Raw genomic sequence first — 15,526 nt, forward strand, 5'->3', positions numbered from 1 at the left:
TGAAAAGTTGTTTTTGTTTTTAGGAGCTAGCATAAATGTTAGCATTTATCTTCCTGCTCTTTTATCTTTTATCACAGTAGTTATTTGCTAACACTAGCTAAAACTACAAAAAAAGAAACTGCTTCCTGTTTGTATTTTAAGCAAATAAATCACATTTAACAGTTTAAAATAGAATACTATGGGCTTCATGGAGTTTTATCCATTGATGTATCAACTTTTTTGGGCTACGGAAGAAAGCTAAAACTATCAAAACGATTGCTCTTATTTTGAAATAGATAAGAGTAACAGATTGGAATATTCATATTCAGGAACATTCAAGCGACTATCTCCACTGAGCCGCTCACTGATTGACTATTTAAAGATAATCAAGTCATGAAAAGAGGCCATCATACTCTCAGAGAGTCATGACCTCAGCCAAGTTCCTTAAAAAAAAACAGCTTAATCATGTGAGCCGTCCATACAATAACGATATATCTTTTTCCAGATGTCTCCGTTTGGCATCGCCGGCGGTTGTTTTCGTAACGCCGCACGTGAAAAACACATGTTTGGGCCTGCAGTTATGTAAATGTCAGTCCAATGGAAGACTAGGGGAGGTTCAGGTCCTGCACAGTCATTATGCAACAGCAGGCCCGCGCTATAAAAGCCCCTCGGCGGCGGCGGGGGGAGCACATCTGTGGGAGCAGCTAACAAGGTACGTATTGATCTTGGCTCCGCGCTTGACTTTTTTTTTTTTTTCTTCTCGAAGAACGCAAAAGCAATGAGGATCCGTTGATGGTAACAATATGTGCTCCTGTCAGAGGCAAAATGCTGCGCTACGTTGTGGCCCTCGGACTCCTGGCTCTGTCCTGGGCTCAGGACTGCCAAGTGGCCAACATCCAGGTCATGCAGAACTTTGACAGGAGCAGGGTGAGTTGGTGGACGTCGTCGGGGTGAGGTAATCATCCCCCGTGTTGCAGGTGAGTAACCTCCCCCCACCCCCCTTGTGTGTTAGTACGTGGGGACGTGGTACGCCGTGGCGAAGAAGGACCCCGAAGGTCTCTTCCTCATCGACAACATCGTGGCCCAGTTCACCGTGGCCGCCGACGGCACCATGACCGCCACGGCAAAGGGCAGAGTCGTCATTCTCAAGTGAGCGGCGGCCAAAAAAAAAAGGCGGTTTCGCCGCCGTCCTCGCCGCTTACAATGTCCTCTTTCTGTCGGCAGCAACTGGGAGATGTGCGCCGACATGCTGGCCACCTTCGAGGAGACCCCCGACCCCGCCAAGTTTAGGATGAAGTACTGGGGAGTGGCGTCCTTCCTGCAGACTGGAAGTACGTACTAAACTCTCCACATTTTATGGCAGACATGATATCCTCCAATGTAGTTCCTAAAACGTTAGATTTTTTTTACAAAACACCCTAAAAAAGGGTGTTTTGTAAGCTGTGTGAGAAATTTCAAGTCAGTCCAACTTGAGGCAACATTTACACTCTTTTATTTGTAGTGTTCTGTCAGGGTTACAAGTAGAGATGGGTGATACGGCCTAAAATCTATCTTTCAAAAACGCGATATGATATATTATTTGGCAAATAACAGAATATTTAAAAACTTGTATAATTTTTTTCAACATTATTATTAATCTACTTGTTAATGTATTATTAATAACTGGTTACGTTATGTTTTAACGTCTTCTATCTACACTCTTGTTAAAATATAATAACTCATTCTTCTGTTGTTTGCATACTTTGCATTAGTTTTGGGCGATACTACAAATCTGGGTATGGCAGTATTGGTCATATCAAGATTCAAGATTCAAGATTCAAGATGCTTTATTATTGTCCATTCTTTAACATGTACAAGACACATAAGAACTGAAATTTCATTTTCGGCACAGTCCCACTAAGAGCTGACATACGTTACAGGGAGACAAGACGGGACCGCCAATGGGTCAGACACTTATGGCGCTCCTTAAAAAAGGTGGGAAAAAGGTGATATTGGGAAAGGGGGGAAGAGTAAAAAATATCAGTCTAAGGCTGGACCCTCGGGAGGGGGTCCAGACTGAGTCCAAGGGAAAAAAACTCATTTAGCATAGCACACATAAACATGTTACATATAATCACAACAACTTGCAACTAGCCGTCCATAACCCGGAAGAGGAATTAAGCAGTGGTGGTGAGGGTCGTTGGATGGGGATGGGGAGTGTGTATATATGCCCATTGTCTTTGGGTGAAGTGTAAATGTTCATAAGCCCAGAGTCGTTCTGCATGCAATGCAAGCAAAGTTCTATTCCCAGGTGTCGTTGAGGAGGGGAGGAGGGAGGGAGGTCAAAAAGCATCCATCTTTGAAATTCCTCAGGGGATGATTACAGAACAGCCTGTTCTTGTCTCAAGAATCATAGATAAGGTTTTTTGTTTTTTCTCGAACAGGCATTAACAATGACTTGTCTGTTCTATTCGTCCACGCTGGCTCTCATATCCAAACCTTCCTTTATAGCAAGCTTTTCCATGGTGTGATACATCTTGCGATTCAGTTCAGAAATCGCCACAGTCTGTGTTCCCACAGCCCGGCCCAATCCATCCATTGCGACGAACAGCCTTTGGGCTCCTTGAGTGGATGCCATCGTCTTACGAATTTTACGATACACCAGAGCAATGCCCAGCCCAATCAGCAGGTGCCCCACGATCATGGTTCCAAATAGGTAGATGTCTTCCACGTCCTCGATGGAAAGGACTGAGAGGCACATGATTCTCCATTTGTCCCAGGAATCTCTCACGTACCCCGCAGCAATGGTTCCATCAGGGCAGCCAGGCTCCCCCGAACCTCTTTTCCTCGTCGAAAAGATTGTGTCAATAGAGTCGAGAGTCCAGCTAATCAATTCCATGTCTGATGATTAGATTTGGAGGACAGCGCAAAGAAAGAGGCTTCCAAAAAAATGTTTAGACAAGACAAGACAAAAAAGAGAGAGCAAGCCAGGAAAAGACGGGAGGAGAAAAAAAATGCGACCGCCCCTCACCAGAGGCAAGACAGAAAGCGTTAATACTTCACGTTTTTCAGGATCATTGATTATTACCATTTTTGATCACAATTATAATCCAAAAAAAAAGACACGATGGTGGTGGACCAATATCAATTCATCAAATGATTTCCATATTCCCTTTTATTACATACAACATTCATAATAAAGTCAATAGTTCAAAATAAGTAAACAAAAGCAAAGCCTGAATGTAATCTAGCACAGTAGCTAACACTAGCTAAAATGACGAAAAAAATGCTTCTCGTTCTTGTTTTAGGCTAATAAATTTCAACAGTTTAAACTTGTAAACGTGATGAAAAAAAAGAGCACAGTTTGTTTTGTTTTTGTTGTTTTTAGGAGCTGGCATAAATGTTAGCAACTACTGTATCTTCACGCCCTTTTGCATTTTACCCCAGTAGCCAACACTAGCTAAAACTACAAAAAGCTATTGCTTTGCCTCTGTATTTTAAGCTATTAAGTCACATTCAACAGTTTAAAACAGTAAACATATGACACAAAAGAAAGAATTTATTTGTTTTAACGTAACATTTTTGTAATTTAGCACAGTAGCTAAAGCGAGCTAAAATTACGAAAAAAGGGCTTTTTGTTCATATTTTAAGCTGTTAAATCAGTTTCAACATTTTAAACGTGTCAACATAAGATGCAAAACAAATAATATAGTTTGTTTTGTTTTTGTTATTTTTAGACGCTAGCGTGAATGTTAGCATTTATCTTCTTGTCTTTGTATTTCACCACAGTTGCTAACACCAGCTAAAACTACAAACAACTATTTCTTTCCGTGTATATTTCAATAGTTTAAACCTCTAAATATAATGCAAAACTATAGTTTTGTAATTTAGCACACTAGCTAATACTAGCTAAAATTACCCCCCCAAAAATGTTCATTCATATTTTAAACTATTAAATCTGTTTCAACAGTTTAAACTTGTAAACATGTGATGCAAAACAAAGAATATAGTTTGTTTTGTTTTTGTTGTTTTTAGGAGCTAGCATAAATGTTAGCAGTTACTGTATCTTCATGCCCTTTTGTATTTTACCACAGTAGCTAACACTGGCTAAAACTACAAAAAGCTATTGCTTTGCCTCCGCATTTTAAGCTAATAAGCCACATTCAACAGTTGTAACAACCTGTAAACATATGATACAAAACAAAGAATTCATTTCTTTTAACGTAACATTTTTGTAAATTAGCACAGCAGCTAAAGCGAGCTAAAATTACGAAAAAAGTTCCTTTTGGTCTTATTTTAAGCTGTTAAATCAGTTTCAACAGTTTCAACTTGTCAACATAAGATGCAAAACAAATAATACGGTTTGTTTTGTTTTTGGTATTTTTAGAAGTTAGCGTGAATGTTAGCGTTTATCTTCTTGTCTTTGTATTTTACCACAGTTGCTAACACTAGCTAAACTACAAAAAACAATTGCTTTCCGTTCGTATTTCAAGCTATTCACATTCAACAGTTTAAACCTCTAAACATAATGCAAAACAATAATTTTGTAATTTAGCACAGTAGCTAACACTAGCTAAAATAAAAAAATAAAACATTTTCATTCATATCTTAAGCTATTAAATCTGATTCAACAGTTTAAACTTGTAAACATATAATGCAAAACAAAGAGTATGGTTTGTTTGTTTTTAGTCGTTTTTAGGAGCTAGCATGAATGTTAGCATTTATCTCGCTACCCTCTTGTATTTTACCACAGTTGCTAACACTAGCTAAACTACAAAAAACAATTGCTTTCCGTTCGTATTTCAAGCTATTCACATTCAACAGTTTAAACCTCTAAACATAATGCAAAACAATAGTTTTGTAATTTAGCACAGTAGCTAACACTAGCTAAAAAAAAAAAAAAAAAAAAAAAAATTCATTCATATTTTAAGCTATCAAATCTGATTCAACAGTTTAAGCTTGTAAACATATAATGCAAAACAAAGAGTACAGTTTGTTTGTTTTTAGTCGTTTTTAGGAGCTAGCATGAATGTTAGCATTTATCTCGCTACCTTATTGTATTTTACCACAGTAGCTAAAACGAGCTAAAACTACAAAACAAACGCTTTTCGTATTCCCTTTCATTACATACAACATTCATAATAAAGTCAATAGTGCAAATTAGGTAAACAAAAGCAAAAATAATTTTGTAAATATGAACAAAAATTACAAAAAAAGATGATTTTGTGGCGATATAAAATATCGATCTAATCACTGTAGTTTCGACCATGTATCGATACTATACTTAATATTTTTACTGTTGATAGTTGTATCGATCCTTGCCCTATGTTTACATTCAAGAGCTCTGGCTTGGTTTGGTTTGGTTTAAGTTGATTTCGACTATGTGACATATGCAGTCACAATATGATACATCATACCATTTACATATCCTCATTTCTCTTTACAACATGTCCGAAAAGGAGTAGGAAGAAGCAAAGCTCGTCTGTTCATACCTTTTCCAATTCATTGGTGCTACTGACACATATGACCATTCCTATTCTTAATTTGTAGCACAATTTACATCAATGAAACACAACAACAGTATTTTCACTTAACAGGGCCACATGGCAGTTTGGCCCCAGAGGGACGCTTCTAACAGTGAATACTATTTTTACACAATTTTTTTTATGAATTGTATTAGTACATTTAAAAAAAAAAAATGTATAAAAACATATGATAATTGCACCTCAAAATGTAGAGTATATTGCTATAAATGGAAAAAGAGTTCAGCTGTTTTATGGTAAAAAAAAAAAAAGAGAAAAAAAAGGCCAGAATTTTACTGTAAAATTCACATTTGTTTCTTTACTGTAAATTAAAAAACTGCAATTTTACAGTAAAAATTTGGCACCTGAGCTGGCAGTTTTATTTATTTATTTTTTTTTTTTTTTACTGCAAATCAACAACTGTAGATTTTTTGGTGAATTACTGTAAATGCCAAAACTAAACCCTAGTTTATTACAGTAAAATAAATACTTTTTCTTTCATTTAGAGAAAAATGCTGTAAAAACCACAGTAAATTTCACAATTTCACCATTAAATCTATTGCTACTTTTACATTGCACAATTTGATAGGAAAATTGCTTTGAAATCATTATTATTATTATTATTATTATTTATTAGTATTTAAAAAAATGGTTTGAATGTTTGATCATATATTTTTGCATAATTAGACAATATAGAAGTTAACATAATTTGCGATTACATGTAGCACATATCAGAGGTGTGGACTCGAGTCACATGACTTGGACTCGAGTCAGACTCGAGTCATGAATTTGATGACTTTAGACTCGACTTGACAAAATGTAAAGAGACTTGCAACTCGACTTAGACTTTAACATCAATGACTTGTGACTTCACTTGGACTTGAGCCTTTTGACTTGACATGACTTGACATGACTTGCCACTTTCCCCAAAATCCAAAGCTTAAAAAGTTATTTGGGAGCGCTCCGTATTTTTCATTTTCTTCGTCTGTCTATCAGCGTGTTATTCCTGTCAGCTGGTGTGCTGTCAGTACAACAGCCAATCAAATTAGATTTACGTTGTTTTCATCACACAGCATTCATCCAATCAAATTGCAGGACAACCAATGACCAAGAGTTGTCCAACAACGTGCCAGTGATAAACAATTATGTTAAAGTTGGTTTCGTTCGGGTATAAAAACTACGACTTGGTCAACAAAAAACGAATTGCCGTATGCAAATCACGCAGTTCGAATATTACAGACGGAGACGCAACAACTTCCAACTTCGTTCGACATTTGAAGTTGCACAAAGAAGGGTAAGTTTTGAATGTAAGATAACGTTTATTGGCTAAGTAACGTGACTTTTGTTTGCTGTGTAGTTAAATCAGTGAGGCTGCAAACTCACTGCTAACGTTATAACCATAGACATCTTATAAGTAGACGCAGCATAGAGCGCTACTGCCTACTGGCGCAGACGAGGCGCGTGGCCGCCATCTTGGAGTGGTGATCCGCTCCACTCAGTGCAATTCATTTGGCAGGAGCAATGAACTGTCAGCGCATTTAATTGATTTTACCTCACTGAATACCACTGATTTTCACCCCCTTTTTTGTCATACGTGTAGCTATGATAACAGACACATGTTTTGGCGTGTTTTATTATTCATAGTTTGCTTAACAGTAATATAATATCCTTATACGCTTAAGTGACCAGACGTCCGAGATCAAAACTGGGAATATAATCCCAGAGAAGGGGGAAAAAAACGGTAAACTATTTTTAAGTTGAAGAAACAATATGATTAGGTTATATATACATATGCGTGTATCCTACATAAACAATGTATGAATACATTAGATATCTATATATCTTAGGGACCTATAGACTGTATCTCTGTTGCTGCAGCAGCAGAGAGTTTATTCTGTCTTGACACTTTGTATTGATATTTTCTATTACATTCTTCCCTTAAATGATCATGCTTGCAGTGATTGTTTTATATGTATTATTTTATGTAAGTCGCTTTGGATAAAAGCGTCTGCCAAATACTTAAACATATATAAACACCTGAAAGTCTTCATATCAGCTAAAACCACCAATCTGTTTCACTGGATTCAGAATAAAACCAAATTCTGTTTAACCCAACAATGTTAGTATTTGAATATTGTTACTTGAAGACTGATTCCTGGTTACAATTATACTGTTAAGAAAGTATTGTCTTATACTTTGCCTAAAATGAGAATGCATCATAATCAGTAGTGGCTGGTGAATTTTGTTTTAGGTGGGGCTGAAAGTTTGTAAACCAAACCCCTGTAGGGGGGTCATCCTCCCCCAGAATATTTCTTTGTGATTTTCACATACAAATATTGAAGATCTTTGATCCTTCTCAACTCTGTGGTAATATTATTTTCATAAAATACAACCAATAGTACGTTAATGTTAAATCTCACTTGTGAAAAGTAATCCCCCGATTCCTATTTTCAACAGTCCGCTCATTTGAGCAGGAAAACGCTGAACACATCTTTGTTTTCTACCTTTCAACTGTCAGTTTAGGCTGCTCGCCGGCTCCTCATCAGCACTTCAAGATGGCGGCCAAATTGCTCACGTCACAGCAACCAATGCTGCGTCTACTTATAAGATGTCTATGGTTATAACGTCATTGCAAACACGGCAATCTGTTGCGTCCACTGCAGTTTGCTACCTTATTCATACTTTTTGTCAAGTGATTTTTTTTAAGCAGGGTTTCATGAGGTACCTATACATAACGTTACGTTAGTCAATGTATCACACACAGTAACGTAACGTTAGTCAATGTATCACACACAGTAACATTACGTTAGTCAATGTATCACACACAGTAACATTACGTTAGTCAATGTATCACACACAGTAACGTAACGTTAGTCAATGTATCACACACAGTAACGTAACGTTAGACGGCAGTCAGCAGCACCGCGTATTTTAGCCACCTACAAAAAGACAAACATAGTCAAATAAAGGTCAGTTAAAATGTATACTATATTAAGAATATGTGTACATATTGCATAGGGTCCTGACATCTAAAAAGTACAACTCTGTTCATTGTTATGTTCATATATTTGTTATGTTTTTCATGTGTACGCACACATAAACACACATACAGTATGAGATGAGATCAATGAGATAAGGTAAGAATAGGATAGAAACTGCTGTGGAACTAGTTACAAGGCAATATGCCATGGAAATACAATGTTAACACTTTTGTGCAAATAAGTACAGTTGCACTTGTTTTTTTCAAATGTGTTTATTCTGTAAAGGAATGAGTTACATGTTTAAAATGACTGGTTAATAGTGCTATTTTGAAGTGCAATGTCAGCACTATCTTTTTCCCTGCAATTTCAAATGCACTTGTTTTAATAAATAAATACAGCGTTTTAAAAGCATACACAATCTGTGTAAATATATTAGTCTGTGGTTAAATGACTTGAAAGGACTCGAAACTCAAAATGCAGGACTTGGGACTTGACTTGAGACTTTCCAGTCTTGACTTTGGACTTGACTCGGACTTGCCCTGTCTTGACTTGGGACTTGACTCGAGACTTGAGGGTAAAGACTTGAGACTTACTTGTGACTTGCAAAGCAATGACTTGGTCCCACCTCTGGCACATATATATTTTTTCTCCCAAAATAGAAAGAAATAATACATTTAGTAAGAAGAGTTACAGTACTTTATTGATAAATATTATTTCCAGGCTTTCGAGGGCCAAATAAAATGAAGTGAAGGGCCACATATGGCCCCCGCACCTTGAGTTTGACACCTCAGATGTACAGTTACTTTTTATCCTATTAGTAGTTCTTATAAATTCATTTACCTTCCTTTTGCCATGGTTTGAAACAGCATTTTCGTGTACTTTTATGATTTTGTCCTCTGACTGCTTCTGTTGTATTAGCTTGGCTACATTGTTATTCACGCCATTACCTCAATATAGTAAAGAGTTTGAAAAATAATTACATATATAATAGCAAACAATAACACTAATAAATAATGTAAAAGAAAATGGATGGAATAAAATAATAATAAATATCCATCCATCCAATATTCTACCGCTACATAGAATAATAATAAATAAATACACAATAACAATAACAACAATTATGTAATAAATTATATATAATAAATAAATAACTGTATTTTTAATTCTGTTATTTGAAATACACATTTTTTAAATTCTATAAGTCAGCTATAATTCCCATAACGAGATGACTTATATCTCATTTTTAATAAGGCTCAAGACGTTGTGTCTCTAGTTCAGGGGTCGGCAACCCAAAATGTTGAAAGAGCCATATTGGACCAAAAATACAAAAACAAATCTGTTTGGAGCCGCAAAAAATTAAAAGCCATATTACATACAGATAGTGTGTCATGAGATATACATTGAATTAATATGACTTAAAGGAAACTAAATGACCTCAAATATACCTACAAACGAGGCATAATGATGCAATATGTACATATAGCTAGCATAAATAGCATGTTAGCATCGATTAGCTTGCAGTCATGCAGTGACCAAATATGTCTGATTAGCACTCCACACAAGTCAATAACATCAACAAAACTCACCTTTGTGCATTCATGCACAACGTTAAAAGTTTGGTGGACAAAATGAGACAGAAAAAGAAGTGGCATAAAACACGTCCGAGCAAGTCGGAGAAAGTTATATATGTAAACAAACTAAGGTGAGTTCAAGGACCGCCAAAATTAGTAGGACAAAACGGCGCTCGCCAAATACTCGAATCAATGAAGCATGTTTAATATAAACAGTGTGCTTTATAACAATTAGGGAGGTTTGCGTCACGTTTGTCCTCCTACGGAAACCATATTAAACAATTTTTCATACATTTTTGAAAAAGCTCCAGAGCCACTAGGGCGGCTCTAGAGCCGGGTTGCCGACCCCTGCTCTAGTTTATGCTGCCCTTTTTTTTTTGCTGCAGCTGTTACATATACTGTAATATTGTACATGGTAATTGTTATATATTGTATATATTATATAAAAATATAATATATCAGTATATATTATATACTGTATATATAATATGTAAATATTACATGTTATATTTTATATTGCTACTACGGTACATTTTTAGTCTACTTTATACCTGCATTGTCCTTTCCATCTTTACGCTTTCCATCCATTTGTAACTGAGCTACTGTGCGGAACAATTTCCTTTGTAGGATCATTACAGTTTGTCTAAGTCTAAAATTAGTCTTACTTGTATTTAGCTTAGCTTAGTGATTAGCAGTGCTTTCGTGTATCCTCCTGTGGTGTGTGATGTTTAGCTCCTTGCTCTCTAGTCCTCCAGGGATAATAATACTTGTAGGAGGGTACATCGTGTTGAGAACACATCAGTTCTGTGTCGTCAACATGCATTATCACGTTATAACCGTAGTATTGAAAGCTCTACATTTGTGCTTTTGAGCTCTGATAGTAGTTCAGGACTAATAACACTTTGACTGACTTGACTCTGGCTTGCAGGAATGGACTTTTAGAATTTGACCACAACCCACTAAATCAATCACGGCCCTACAATGACATCATTTTGATGCTGTTTGCTTTGCGAGAGTGTTTTGCAAGATGCTTCTCTTTGGGAACGTCAACACAATCCAAACAAATCCATTACCGATCGGAAAAAACAATGTACAGTCTGAGCCAAACTTGTTTTCTGTGCTTCATAGTTAAAAAAACTGTCTGGGTCTGAAAAATCATCCTCAAATTTAGTTAATATATATTTTTTATTATTTAGAAAAAAAAAAAAAAAAGAAAAAAAAAAAAAAAAATATATATATATATATATATATATATATATATATATTTACATACATATATAAGACCAGTTTGCGAATCTTAACTGATAATATGTACTACAAATTGGTATATATTAACGTATTGGTCCAATATAAGCCTGAAACGCTCTTATAATCCCAGTCTTATATGGTAGAGCAGAAAAAAACTCGGCTCCCCAAGCACGACCATAGTCACCAACACTAAAATACAGTAGCGTAGTATGCCTAAGTATTCATGAAAAACAAGACAAAGGTTTTATTTAACGAGTATATTGGCTACTTTTGGGCCACTGTAGCATTACGCACAGTTTGAACAGTGACACTGTGTTTGAATACAGGAAAAGAAAACACTGTACTTCATCAAGCGATTCTTTGGTGTACCACTAGATGGAGCCAGCGTACCACAGTTTGAGAATCACGCTTCCAAAGCGCTCTTATTAAATGACCAAAAAATTGCAGTGTTTTTGCTGCTGAGTACAGACACATTTGTATAGATGAAAATGCAGTTTTTTTTGCACATTACTCAAATTGTATTTTAAACTTCCTCCATTACAAATGTTAGTCGGCCATCTTCGATTGTTAAATAGACAAGCTGTGTTAATCGGCAACAAGAACCGTAGATTTTACAGTAAGAATATGGCAGCTCAATCAACAGATTTTTAACGCAAAAAACGGTTTTTTTTCTTCAATTTACAGTAATATGCTGTAAAGAACACCGTAGAATGTATTGTCCATCCATCCATCCATTTCCTACCGCTTGTCCCTTTTGGGGTTGCGGGGGACGCTGGAGCCTATCATTTAATTAATTTGTGCTGTAAAATCACAAGTCAAGCAGATATTTAAGTATTTATTTTTATTTGGACAAAAAAATGTTTGGAAGGTATGATAATATACTGTAATATTTGTTGCAATGTTGGATACTAGTAAAGTTTAAAAGGTATGCAATTTCAAGCAGTACATATATTTTTTCTAGGGATGTCCGATAATGGCTTGTTGCCGATATCCGATACTGTCCAACTCTTTAATTACCGATACCAATATCAACCGATACCGATATCAACCGATATATGCAGTCGTGTGATTAACACATTATTATGCCTAATTTGGACAACCAGGTATGGTGAAGAGAAGGTACTTTAAAAAAAATTTAATATAATAAGATAAATAACTGAAAAACATTTTCTTGAATAAAAAAGAAAGTAAAATAATATAAAAACAGTTACATAGAAACTAGTAATTAATGAAAATGAGTAAAATTAACTGTTAAAGGTTAGTACTATTAGAGGACCAGCAGCACGCACAATCATGTGTGCTTACTGACTGTATCCCTTGCAGACTGTATTGATACATATTGATATATAATGTAGGAACCAGAATATTAATAACAGAAAGAAACAACCCTTTTGTGTGAATGAGTGTGAATGGGGGAGGGAGGTTTTTTGGGTTGGTGCACTAATTGTAAGTGTATCTTGTGTTTTTTATGTTGATTTAATAAAAAAATAAAAACGATACCGATAATAAAAAAAACGATACCAATCATTTCCGATATTACATTTTAACACATTTTTTTCTGTCAAAATGAAAACAAATCTATTACATTTAGTGAGAAAATATAAAGTCCTTTATCGACACATATCATTTCCATATCTACTGCAGTGTTTTTCAACCACTGTGCCGCGGCACACTAGTGTGCCGTGAGATACAGTCTGGTGTGTCGTGGGAGATTATCTAATTTCACCTATTTGGGTTAAAAATATTTTTTGCAAACCAGTAATTATAGTCTGCAAATGATGTGTTGTTGTTGAGTGTAGGTGCTGTCTAAAGCTCGGCAGAGTAACCGTGTAATACTCTTCCATATCAGTAGATGGCAGCCGGTAGCTAATTGCTTTATAGATGTCGGAAACAGCGGGAGGCAGTGCGCAGGTAAAAAAAAGGTGTCTTATGCTTAAACCAAAAATAAACAAAAGGTGAGTGCCCCTAAGAAAAGGCATTGAAGCTTAGGGAAGGCTATGCAGAACGAAACTAAAACTGAACTGGCTACAAAGTAAACAAAAACAGAATGCTGGACGACAGCAAAGACTTACTGTGGTGCAAAGACGGCGTCCACAATGTACATCCGAACATGACAATCAATCAATCAATCAATCTTTATTTATATAGCCCTAAATCACAAGTGTCTCAAAGGGCTGCACAAGCCACAACGACATCCTCGGTACAAAGCCCACATACGGGCAAGGAAAAACTCACCCCAGTGGGACGTCGATGTGAATGACTATGAGAAACCTTGGAGAGGACCGCATATGTGGGTAACCCCCCCCCCCCCTCTGGGGGAGACCGAAAGCAATGGATGTCGAGTGGGTCTGACATAATATTGTAAGAGTCCAGTCCATAGTGGATCCAACATAATAGTAAGAGTCCAGTCCATAGTGGGGCCAGCAGGACACCATCCCGAGCGGAGACGGGTCAGCAGCGCAGAGATGTTCCCAGCCGATGCACAGGCGAGCGGTCCACCCCGGGTCCCGACTCTGGACAGCCAGCACTTCATCCATGGCCACCGGACCTGTGCCCCCCCCCCCCCTCAAGGAAAAGGGGAGCAGAGGAGAAAAGAAAAGAAACGGCAGATCAACTGGTCTAACAGGGGGGCTATTTAAAGGCTAGAGTATACAAATGAGTTTTAAGATGGGACTTAAATGCTTCTACTGAGGTAGCATCTCTAATTGTTACCGGGAGGGCATTCCATAGTACTGGAGCCCGAATAGAAAACGCTCTATAGCCCGCAGACTTTTTTTGGGCTCTGGGAATCACTAATAAGCCGGAGTTCTTTGAACGCAGATTTCTTGCCGGGACATATGGTACAATGCAATCGACAAGATAGGACGGAGCTAGACCGTGTAGTATTTTATACGTAAGTAGTAAAACCTTAAAGTCACATCTTAAGTGCACAGGAAGCCAGTGCAGGTGAGCCAGTATAGGCGTAATATGATCAAACTTTCTTGTTCTTGTCAAAAGTCTAGCAGCCGCATTTTGTACCAACTGTAATTTTTTAATGCTAGACATAGGGAGACCCGAAAATAATACGTTACAGTAGTCGAGACGAGACGTAACGAACGCATGAATCAACAATGTCCCCACAAAGAAGGATAAAAACAACTGAAATATTCTTGATTGCTAAAACAAAGTAGATGCAGGAAATATCGCTCAAAGGAAGACATGAAACTGCTAGAGGAAAATACCAAAAAAAGAGAAAAAGCCACCAGAATAGGAGCGCAAGACAAGAACTAAAACACTACACACAGGAAAACAGCAAACAAGTCTAAATAAGTCACGGCGTGATGTGACAGGTGGTGACAGTACACCTACTTTGAGACAAGAGCTATAGTGATGCATGCTTGGTTATGGTTTAAAGTCATATCCAACAATTACGACATTTACTGTCAACTGAGTTTAGTTTTTTAATGATTTCTGCTGGTGGTGTGACTCCGCATTTTTTCAACGCAAAAAAATGTGCCTTGGCTGTCAGGTTCAAACACGGATGACATTTTTATTAAACCAGACGAGGAGCAAGGAATCATGCAGAGACAGAGTTCCATTTTGCTCAATTGAGGAAAGACGTTATTCGGGCTGTACTCTAGTTACAGATCCAAACTTCGCTCTAAAGTCCAGCCCACCTGCTTCCTCTATTTATTTGGGAGGTCCCTGGTTACATCACTGAAGCTGTCGCTGAGGGGAAGTGGGTAATCTCGGCAGCTCCAGTTAGACACAATATATGATTATACAAGAAATGCAAATGTGTTGACGCTGGTGATATCGCCTTGTCTCTGCTCTGTCTGCGTCACGGCAGTGTTCGGCCTTGGCAGTCAGCAGGCCGTTACTGGACACAGACACTGACACGAGACTGGCTTGCAATCTTTTGGATTGCCAGCTTTGCACAGACAAAGAAAAATACCACTTCAGCACAATTGATAATAACTATAGCAACGGCCCTTAAGCATAAGAGTTGTGTGATAATATATACATCATTATTCTAACATGGCTCAAAAAAGGTTGAAAAACACTGCTCTATTGCAATGATTTTCAAACTGTGGTACATGTACCATTAGTGCACGGGTGTCAAACTCAAGGCCAGGGGGGCCAGATCTGGCCCGCGACATCATTTTATCTGGCCCGCAAACACCATTCCCAATCCATAGGTGGCCCCACAATGACGTAATGAAAAGCCAATCAGGAGAAGTATGAGAGATTTCGTCTAAAGGCG

The 15,526-nt window shown here is 37.2% G+C and overlaps 1 protein-coding gene across 1 annotated transcript in view; it reads left to right on the forward strand.

The window, feature by feature from the left end:
• Positions 1-643: 643 nt before the first annotated feature.
• Positions 644-15,526, forward strand: part of rbp4 (retinol binding protein 4, plasma) — a 15,672-nt gene continuing 789 nt past the window's right edge. Inside the window, exons 1-4 of the mRNA XM_061966735.2 lie at positions 644-691; positions 798-906; positions 992-1,128; positions 1,204-1,310. Of these exons, the coding sequence (XP_061822719.1) occupies positions 805-906; positions 992-1,128; positions 1,204-1,310 (346 nt within the window). The 5' untranslated portion in view covers positions 644-691; positions 798-804. The remainder of the gene's footprint in view (positions 692-797; positions 907-991; positions 1,129-1,203; positions 1,311-15,526) is intronic.

Source organism: Nerophis lumbriciformis, linkage group LG11 (assembly GCF_033978685.3).
Source record: "Nerophis lumbriciformis linkage group LG11, RoL_Nlum_v2.1, whole genome shotgun sequence".
In the NCBI taxonomy this organism is placed as follows: domain Eukaryota; kingdom Metazoa; phylum Chordata; class Actinopteri; order Syngnathiformes; family Syngnathidae; genus Nerophis; species Nerophis lumbriciformis.